The 9,894-nt window shown below is 60.6% G+C and overlaps 1 protein-coding gene across 1 annotated transcript; it reads left to right on the forward strand.

Annotated features, from left to right (window-relative positions):
- The first annotated feature begins 138 nt into the window (after window positions 1–138).
- Window positions 139–8,440, forward strand: CILP2 (cartilage intermediate layer protein 2). The gene is made up of 8 exons (XM_037504416.2): window positions 139–281; window positions 1,251–1,352; window positions 2,162–2,434; window positions 3,044–3,199; window positions 4,230–4,508; window positions 4,831–4,939; window positions 5,128–5,285; window positions 5,528–8,440. The coding sequence occupies exons 1-8, from the start codon at window positions 218–220 to the stop codon at window positions 7,861–7,863; spliced, it is 3,477 nt and encodes a 1,158-aa protein (XP_037360313.1). The 5' UTR covers window positions 139–217; the 3' UTR covers window positions 7,864–8,440.
- Window positions 8,441–9,894: the final 1,454 nt, after the last annotated feature.

Consider the following 9,894-nt stretch of genomic DNA (forward strand, 5'->3'; position numbering starts at 1 on the left):
CCTGGGGGCGGAGGCACGAGCGGACGCACGCAGGGGGGCGACCCGCGGTGGTTGCCAGAGCCCCGGAGTCACCCGGGGGCAGGGGGCGTGGCCGGCGGGGCGTGGCCTGTCGTGGGGTCCCGCCCACACCCTCTGCCGGCGGCGGCTAAACCAGCCCGAGTCCAACCCCAGCTCACTTGTGGAGCCAGGAATTTCCCTCCGATGCTCAGAACCGGCCATGGCATCACCGCCGCTACTGCTCTGCTTCTGTATCGCCGCTGCGCAGCTGGCGGGGGCCCTAGGTGAGGCGCCCCAGACCCCAGCCCAGCCCCGTAGGCGCCCTAGTGTGGGGCAGCAGCTTGGCTTGCAGCCCGGCCTGGGGAGAGAACCCAGGGACCTCCTGATCCCTTCCCCTGGCTGGCCTGGGGGTGGGGTGAGGGGAGATTGACCCTGGGGTGGGGAGGGGTCATCCTCTACTCTCTGCCCTCCTGGAAGATAGGCTAGGGGCACCCGAAACGTAGATTTGAACATTAGGTGCCTTCGGGTTCCCGGGGACTGCGGGGTGCTCTCTGAACCCCAGTGTAAGGATCCTGAAGCATCGTTCTGCTCCTGGTGAAGAGGACAGAGCCACTGCCTCCCAATTCCCCCTCCCACACACACACCACTCAGAAAAGAAATTTCTAGCTCTGATAAACTCAGTGGGGCAGGGAACTGGGCCCATTTCTCAGATGAAGTGATTGAGGCCCCAAGAGGGAAGGGGCTTATTGGAGGCCATCAGCCAACCCAACTATCTCAGACAACTTCAGGCCAGAGAATGCAACTTAGATTCTGAGGGCTCCTTCCTACTGACAGCTTGGGTCTGGCATGCAGGGATGGAAGGTACTGAGGGATGGATTTCCAACCCCCCAAATGCATGAGTGGGAAGGCCGCCCAACCTGGAGGTAGAGGGACAGCTGGCTGAACTCTCAACTGATGAACACACCTAGGAGGAAAAATGGATCTGGGGGAGAGGGGACAGAACAAACAGGGTCTCCCCCAGACCATTGTATGGGGGCTGTGTCAGAAGGAAAGATGGCGTTTTGGGAAACTGAGATGGGGAGATCATGGGAAGGCTTCCTGGAGGAGGAAGCACCATAAAGTAGTTGGGTTTAGCTTCTCATACCCTCAGTTTTCTCCTCTGTGAAATGGGGGTGATTGTACAGCATTTTGCATAAAAGGAATTCACAATGGCCCCAATAGTGTGCTCCCTGCCCCCCCCACTCCTTCCTAAGGCTTCACCACCACTGAGGAGCCCACAGCACCCTCGTCATGGGGCCTTGAAGGTCCAACACTCGCTCCTGGCCAGCCCTCACCAGCCCTGGAGGACTGGGAAGGTGAGTCAGCCTGTGACTGAGTCCTGGCTCTCCTGTGGACTCACTGTGTGAGCTCTGGCTGGTGGGGTCACACGAGGAGAGGATACAAGTTAGGTGAAGAGGCAGAATCCCTGGACATGGTAATTCCTAGAAGTGGTACCCAGGTGGTCTACGTTTTAGGAGCAGGAAGGTGAAAGTCTAAGCTGTGTGCCAAGAAGGAATCTGGGGTAGGGTGGGATGGTGGGCCATCCCAGGTAAGGCCTGCCCAGGTAAGGCAAGGAACCAGGCATTCTGGAACCTGGGTCTCCAGTTTCTTAGGTCTGGAGTTAGGACTGGAGGGACCCTGGGGGTTGACAGAAGCAGATGACCTGTGGGAAAGTCAGGCTCTTTCTCCAGTTGCTTCTGTGAAGCAGAGATTGCCCCATGTAAACGTTTTAAGGTTCCAGATGGTGCTCACCAGAAGCTGCCAGGCCTGGAAAGACACAGCTAGGGTTGGTCACAGGTGGCTCCCTCCTGCTGCCTCACTCCTGTGGGTTCTGAATTCTGAGGGTGGGGACTGCTGAGAAGAGAAGAGATCTCAGCACCCACCAATGGGTCAGCTAATACATTAGGCACTAAAACGGGGCATGGGGGTGGAATGGAGTGGTCAGACCCCCTGATCCCTTTACAGCTCCTGCTGCTCTGGCGGGTTCTGGGCAGCCCGCGAGCTCTAGGGGCTAGGGGAGGACCTCCTCAGGCACCCGAGGGTGGGCAGGCTGCAGCCTCATCGCTGCACGCTGTGATGGGCCTGACCCAGTGGCCCGGGTCCCAGAGCGTTGCTGTGCTCGCAGAGGCCAGCGAGTGGACGTCCTGGTTCAACGTGGACCACCCGGGCGGCGACGGCGACTTCGAGAGCTTGGCCGCCATCCGTTTCTATTACGGGCCGGCCCGCGTATGCCCCCGGCCGCTGGCTCTGGAGGCGCGCACCACCGATTGGGCCCTGCCGTCCGCGGTCGGCGAGCGCGTGCACTTGAACCCCACGCGCGGCTTCTGGTGCCTCAACCGCGAGCAGCCGCGCGGCCGCCGGTGCTCCAACTACCACGTGCGCTTCCGATGCCCGCTTGGTAAGGGAGGGCGAGAGGCTCGGACCCGGGCATGGGCGGGGCCGGGGTAGGCGGTGTCGAGATAAATTGGGGAGGGGGGAATGGAACCAGCGGGTGAGGTCGTGGGTGCGTGCGGCAAGAATGGGGCCCTTTGGGGAGTGGTCAGGGTCTGGCGGACCTGGACGACGGAATGAAGAGGCGGGACCCTTTAGGATCTAACCCACAGAGAAGCTAGACCAGATAGGGCCCGTGCTTTGAAAGGTAGGGTCGGGGAAACAGCTGGTGGGGGGGGGGCAGAAAAAGGCCCTGAAAATCTCCCTGTCGCTGCCTTCATTTGTGCATCTGTATCAGCTCCGTTCTGTGGAGTGTTTTGAGCCCAACAGTGGACGGGACGCAGGGAGAACAGTGCGGCTAACCTCGGGGAGCGTTATGGGGGGCGGCGGTGGGACACTTCGCTGCACCGTCCACAGGTGCGCCTGGGGAGCACTGAGGTGGCCGGTGGGCAGGACCTCTCCTGAGTTCTGCCCTTTGCACGCGCGGGGGCTTTCCCCAGTCTCACCTTTCAGGAGGCACAGCCCCGGGGGTGGATGGCGCGTAACCCTCCCTCGCTCCCTCCCTCCCTCCTCGCAGAGGCCGCTTGGAGCACCTGGGGCCCATGGGGTCCCTGTTCAAGGAGCTGCGGGCCAGGCCGTCGTTTGCGCCGCCGCAGCTGCCCAAGCCCCTCCGGGGATGCGTGTCCCGGGCGTTCCCTGGAGGCACAGAAATGCGTGAGACTTCCTTGTCCAGGTAGGCGGGGGACGTCAGCAGGAGAGGCGCGGCCTTGCGCGGGGCGGGGCCGGTTGAGAGAGGAACCTGTAGGAATGGGCAGGGCCTGCGAGCGGGAGCGGGTCCTGGAGGGCCTGAACTTGGATCCCATGAAGTTGGCCCTTCTTTCCCTTCTGGGCCCTATCCCCTCCGCCCTACCCGCCTCTTAGCCCCCACACCCAGTAGATTTGTGAATATGTACATCTGACCCACTGGGCACCATCAGGGGCCATGTCTAGGTATGGGCAGATCCGAAGGGGCACTTCCTCCGTGTCCATGGCAGAGTGTGTGGAGATTCCTGTGGACATGCATGCATAGAGGAGCTGGCTAATAAACTGCGGTGCACGCACGTGTGGCATTTGCAGTCCCCACACGTTCCCCACGCCCACGCGGACACGCGCTCACACCCTGGCAGACAGGATGCCCAGGCCCTCCCAGGGCCAGACAGCAGGCCAGCCAGGAGGCGACTGGAAATTCCGATCCCGCCTGGGCTCCACAAACACGGTCTGGAGACTGTGCCGGCAGAGCCCAAAGCAGGGTGGGGGAGTATGGTGGCCAATGGGGTGGTGGGGTCCCCACCCTACCCAGCCTGACTCTGCCCTCACGGCGCCTCTGCCCTGAAATTTCCAGTGGAATTTTCCATTTTATGGAGAAACCACGGGATTGGGAAGGAGATGTTCTCAGTCCAAGACCCAATCCTTTCCTGGGCCCCCAGCCCCTGCCTGCACATTTGCTCTCAGGCTGGAGAAGTCTCTGTCCTGTGAGAGGTACCTCTCCTGTCCCCAGCTCCAGGACATTCTCCTACCCCTCTACATCCCAGGTCCCTCCCCCAACCCAGCCCCGACTACTCCCTCTCTTCCCCCTTTCACACTTAGGGCTGCTTCAAAGGGGCCATGCTGAAGCATCTCAGGAACATGAGGGGAGAAATCTGCTGAGTGATTGAGTAGCAAGTCCTCCTCAGGAGGGAGTCAAGTGGTCCCTCTGCTCCTCTACCTCCCTGTGTCTCCACCAGGGTGCAGTCCCAAGATATGTGGATGCCCTGACCATGTTCTCCTGGGCCTAGTGGTCACCCCATCTGGCCAAACACTGCCAGGAGCCAGGGTCTCTCTGCAAGACCAACCTGGCACTTTGACGACCAGCGATGACCAGGGAAACTTCCGGATGCCTGGAATCTGTGCCAGCAGCCGGGCCAATGTCAGTGTCCAAATGAATGGCTTCTCTGCGGGCATGGCGCAGGCCCAGGCCAATAGCTCCGTCTCTGCAGTGGTCACTGTTGTCCTTGATAAGTTGGGTAAGGAGATGAGGGGACTGAGGCCTGGAGAGGAAGTTCTGGGTGACACTGAGTACTTGTGAGCAGGTGATCCGGAAGGACTCAGTGGGGGGAGAAATAGCATGTGATGGAGAAGGTGAGGTGTGGAATTGCAGAGGGAAGCACTGAGATGGGGTACTCTCTCAAGCAGAGTGGGTAAACCTGAGTGAGAGGAAGGTCATCAGAGGAGGCACAGGTGAAATAGGACATCTCCGGAGAAGGGAAGGATGGGCTCTGCTCTGGGAAGTGTTGTTGGGAGAGTTAGGATGGGGCAGTGTCCTGATCTTTGCCATCTTGTCCCCAGAGAAGCCCTACCTAGTGAAGCACCCCCAGTCCCGAGTGCGAGAGGCTGGCCAGAATGTGACCTTCTGCTGCAAAGCTTCGGGCACCCCCATGCCAAAGAAATATGCCTGGTGAGTGTCCTGCTCCTTGCTCAATGGCCTCACACCCAGCTTTGGGGTTGGATTGGATTTCTTATGACATGTGGTGCCTGGGAGAACTGGGAGAAGCTGCCGTCTCCTTGGGCTGCCTTCAGGGTGGGGGCAGATGTAGCTCTTCTCTCATACCGAGAGTCCCCACGGTGTTGCTACCCTCCACCCAGGTTCCACAATGACACCCTACTGGACAGGCGAGAGCACAGGTATGGGGCCCACCTGGAGCTTCAGGGGCTACGCCCAGACCAAGCAGGAACCTACCATTGCAAAGCGTGGAATGATGCAGGCGCTGTTCGTTCAGGCACTGCCCGGCTCACCGTGCTTGGTGAGCATCCTCAGGCCCCCCAACCCTGAGCAAGCTCAGACACAAAATTGAGCCCTGATTCCAGCTAAAACTGTCCTGCAAATGGAGCTCCAACTTCAGACTGATCTCTGACCTCGCTGAGTCTCATGCCAGGCCGTCACTGAGCCCCTGGGTTGAGCTCCTGGCTCCAGTCCCCACCCCTGGTCTTGGTCTGGGATGGAGCATTCCCCTTATCCTGATCTGGCCAATTTCTTGCTCTCCAGCACCAGGACAGGCAGCCTGCGACCCCCAGCCTCAAGAGCACTTGATCCAGCTCCCAGATGGCTGTAGTCAACCAGGCAGCGGCCCCACCTACCTGGACGTGGGCTTCTGCCCTGACATCCTCTGCCCCAGTCCTACAGGATCCAGTCCCCGCTGTGGTGATGCCAACTCCCGCTGCTGCTCTGTGCGCCGCCTGGAGAGCAGGGAGATCCGCTGCTCTGGCTTCCTCCTCCCAGTGAAGGTGGTAGCTGAGTGTGGCTGCCAGAAATGCCTGCCCCCTCGGGGACTGGTCCAGGGAAGAGTGGTTGCAGCTGATTCCAGGGAGCCCTTGAGCTTTGCCCAGATCCTACTGGGTCGGGAGCCCATTGGCTTCACCTCTTACCAAGGTGACTTCACTTTGGAGGTTCCACCCTCCACCCAGCGGCTGGTGGTGACTTTCCTGGATCCCACTGGTGAGTTCGTGGACACCGTCAGGGTCTTGCCTTTCGATCCTCGGGGTGCTGGGGTGTACCACGAGGTAAAGGCCATGCGAAAGAAGGCCGCGGTCATCTTGGATGCCAGTCAGAGCAACACTATCCCCCTTGGGGAACTGGAAAATGAGACCCCCTTGGGTGAGCTGGTCCTCCCTCCGGGATCCTTCCGCAGAGCTGACGGTAAACCCTACACGGGGGCTGTGGAGGCTCGGGTGACGTTCGTGGACCCTCGAGACCTCTCCTCGGCAGCCGCCGCCCCAAGTGACCTGCGCTTTGTAGACAGCGACGGCGAGCTGGCGCCGCTGCGCACCTACGGCATGTTCTCAGTGGACCTCCGAGCCCCGGGCTCAGCCGAGCAGCTGCAGGCCGGGCCCGTGGAGGTGCGCGTGGCCGCTGGCCAGATCCGCATGATGGGTCATGCGGAGGCCCTCAAACTGTGGTCGCTGAACCCTGACACCGGCCTGTGGGAGGAGGAGAGCCACTTCCAGCGCGAGGGGTCCTCGGCCCCGCGGGTGCGTCGGGAGGAGCGGGTTTTCCTGGTGGGCAACGTGGAGATCAGAGAAAGGCGCCTGTTCAACCTCGACGTGCCGGAGCGCCGGCGCTGCTTCGTGAAGGTGCGCGCCTACGCCAACGACAAATTCAGCCCCAACGAGCAGGTGGAGGGGGTGGTGGTCACGTTGGTCAACCTGGAGCCCGCCCCCGGTTTCGCCGCCAATCCGCGAGCCTGGGGCCGCTTTGACAGCGCCGTCACGGGCCCCAATGGCGCCTGCCTCCCTGCCTTCTGCGACGAAGAGCAGCCAGACGCCTACACGGCCTTGGTCACGGCCACCCTGGGTGGGGAGGAGCTGGAGCCCCCGCCCTCGCGGCCCCGCCCGCCGCCGGCCACCCTAGGCGTGGCCCAGCCCTACCTGGACCGGCTCGGGTACCGCCGTACAGACCACGACGACCCCGCCCTCAAACGCAATGGCTTCCAGATCAACCTCGCCAAACCCAGGCCAGGCCACCCCGCCGAGGCCAAAGGCCCGGTGTACCCGTGGCGTAGCCTTCGGGAGTGCCAGGAAGCCCCGGTGACTGCCAGTCATTTCCGCTTTGCGCGTGTAGAGGCGGACAAATACGAGTACAACGTGGTCCCGTTCCGTGAGGGCACGCCAGCCTCCTGGACCGGAGATCTCTTGTCCTGGTGGCCCAACCCACAGGAGTTCCGGGCCTGCTTCCTCAAGGTGAAAATCCAGGGTCCCCAGGAATACATGATCCGTTCCCACAACGCGGGGGGTAGCCACCCGCGTACCCAGGGGCAGCTATATGGGCTTCGGGATGCCCGGAGTGTTAGAGACCCCCAGCGCCCCGGCATCTCCGCTGCGTGTGTGGAGTTTAAGTGCAGCGGGATGCTGTTCGACCAGCGACAGGTGGACAGGACGCTGGTGACCATCATGCCCCAGGGCAGCTGCCGCCGGGTGGCTGTTAACCCACTTTTGAGGGATTACTTAGCTAGGCATCCCCCACCTGCTCCGTCTAATGACTCATCAGCGTTCGCCATGCTGGCTCCTCTGGACCCTCTGGGTCACAATTATGGTGTCTACACGGTCACTGACCAGAGCCCAAGGCTGGCCAAGGAGATTGCCATTGGCCGCTGCTTTGACGGCTCCTCTGACGGCTTCTCTAGGGAGATGAAGGCAGATGCTGGCACAGCTGTCACCTTCCAGTGTCGGGAGCTGCCAGCCGGCAGGCCCAGCCTTTTCCAGAGGCTGCTGGAGTCCCCAGCGCGAGCGCTTGGTGACATCCGCAGAGAGATGGGTGAGGTAGTGCGGGCACAGTCCCAAGCCACAGATGCCCTCCGCACGCGTCGGGCCAGGACCCGGCAGTGACCTGGGCTCTTGCCTCACAACTCTGCCTTGCTCCAGACTCCTCTGCCCCCCGGAAGTCTCACCCCCTTTTTCAGATGGTCCCTGCCAAGTCTCTGGGCCCCCTCTTCCACCTCTGTCCAGAATTGAGTGAAGGCCAGAGCTAGGAGCGTCTGATGGTGGAATCACCAGGCAGGTGATTGCTATGTCACAAGAAAGAGAGTTCACTGACTGTGGGAGCAGCGTCCTGGGATACCCTCAGGCAGGAGGGAGTTGTTCCTAGCTCATATGCCAGCTGATTTCATGTGTATTTTGATGTTGATTTCAGATATTCTACTCCTTGGAATTTCTGACCTTTGCCCTGAAGTTCCTTCTTCGGGGTGCTTTATTAGGTCCTTTGCCCTGAGCTTTGTTCTCGGGGTTATTTATTGAAACAAAGCTTGCAGGGCTAGTCACCGGGGAGAAGAGGGTCCAGACTGGGCCAGTGAAGGTCTGGGTAAGGGACTTCTTGACTCTGGGGCTGGAGTGGGGCACAAGTCTCATGTTTGGTGCTTCAAGACCCCCCTAACCCCCCAGGAGGTAGGGGCAGGGAATCCATTAAAGATGCTTTTCATTTCCATCTTCTGAGTTCAGTGTTGGGTTCAGGGTGGAGGCAGTGACGGCTGGACCCAGATGCACCTGGGTGGGCAGAAACACACACAGGTGCAGATATGCAAGCAATTTCATGGATACGCCTGACACAGCTCCATGGACCCTGTTGACACATGCAGAGTGTGTCTGTGACACGTGTGTGCCGAGCCGACTCGTGAGTGACCTGAGCCTGCCCGGTTTTGACTGCTGAACATGGCAGCAGCTGCTGCCCTGGCCTCCTGCACTCCTGGCTGTGGCCAGCAGCTCCCGCCTGGCTGCACGCCCTGGGACTGCAGTGGGCCAGGAGGGGCCTGGCAGGAAGGCAGGCAGGCATCAGGAATCGCGGCTGCCCTGGGTTTCCTCAGCTGGGGTCAGCTGCCCCTCCCTGGGCCACACCCGACTGAAGCCCTGCATGTTGACCATGTGGTGATGGGGCTGCCCAAGCCCTGGTCCTGAGTCTTTGACCTTTCCAGGACCCGCAGTCTGGAGTTGGCAGAATCATCAGTTGCTCACACTCTAAGTACTCTGGACACCCCATGGGCAGGCGCTCTTCTTACCACACCCCTACTTTCTAGACAGAGAATCTGAGGCCCCAAAAGTAGAGGTGAAGGGCTGCCTGGGCCCTGAAGTGGGTCCCAGTGACTCTGGGGGCTCCCTGGAGCAAATACATGAGACTCCCTTGGCTGAGAGACTTTGGCTCCTGAAAAGCACCTAAGTGCGAGGGACTTGGCACCAGAGATGTGAAGATCATCTTGGGGAAGGGATGATGGCAGAGGGTGAAGGTGTGGGGTGTTTCCCTAGTCCAGGGCATGCTCAGGCATTTGTACATCTACCTGCCCACCCCTTCCCATGTACGCTCTCCTCTGCCTGTTGAACATTTAGAGGTGTCAGCTCTGTGCAACATCAGGAACCCAGAGAGGACCTGGCCCTGGCAGGGAGAGAGGCCCATACACAGACCCCAATCCCTTTTTGGGGCCAGTGCTCAGCCCCTGTGGTCCACCAGCTCCTTTCCATCTGACAACACCCTACCCTTTCGGCCCTCACACTTTCCTCCAGCCAGGAGGTGGATTTGGGGGCCTGGAGGGTCATGGAGGAACTGTCAAACCCTGGAACAGTAGCCCTGGTCTATGAGGGTGGACCCTGGGGCTCTGCTGGAGTTAAGATTTGGAGGGCCCAGGTGCCAGCACCTGCCTCTTGCCCTGGGTAGGCTGTGGCAGATGAGAGAGGGGAGATACTCTGAGGCCTTTCAGGAGCCAGGAGCATGTGCATATATCTGGGACTTATTGTGTTTATATCCCCAAGTGACAGGGCTGCTCAAAAAGGGAGGTCCCTACCCCCATTAAGGGCAACCTGGACTCTGGACCTGCCTGCCCCCGAGCCCTGCTCAGGGCTGTCTGCTGGGGTCCAAGGGAGCCACAGGAAGGG

This window comes from Talpa occidentalis, unplaced genomic scaffold (genome assembly GCF_014898055.3).
Source record: "Talpa occidentalis isolate TD23 unplaced genomic scaffold, MPIMG_talOcc4v2.1 talOcc4.12, whole genome shotgun sequence".
NCBI classification, from domain to species: domain Eukaryota; kingdom Metazoa; phylum Chordata; class Mammalia; order Eulipotyphla; family Talpidae; genus Talpa; species Talpa occidentalis.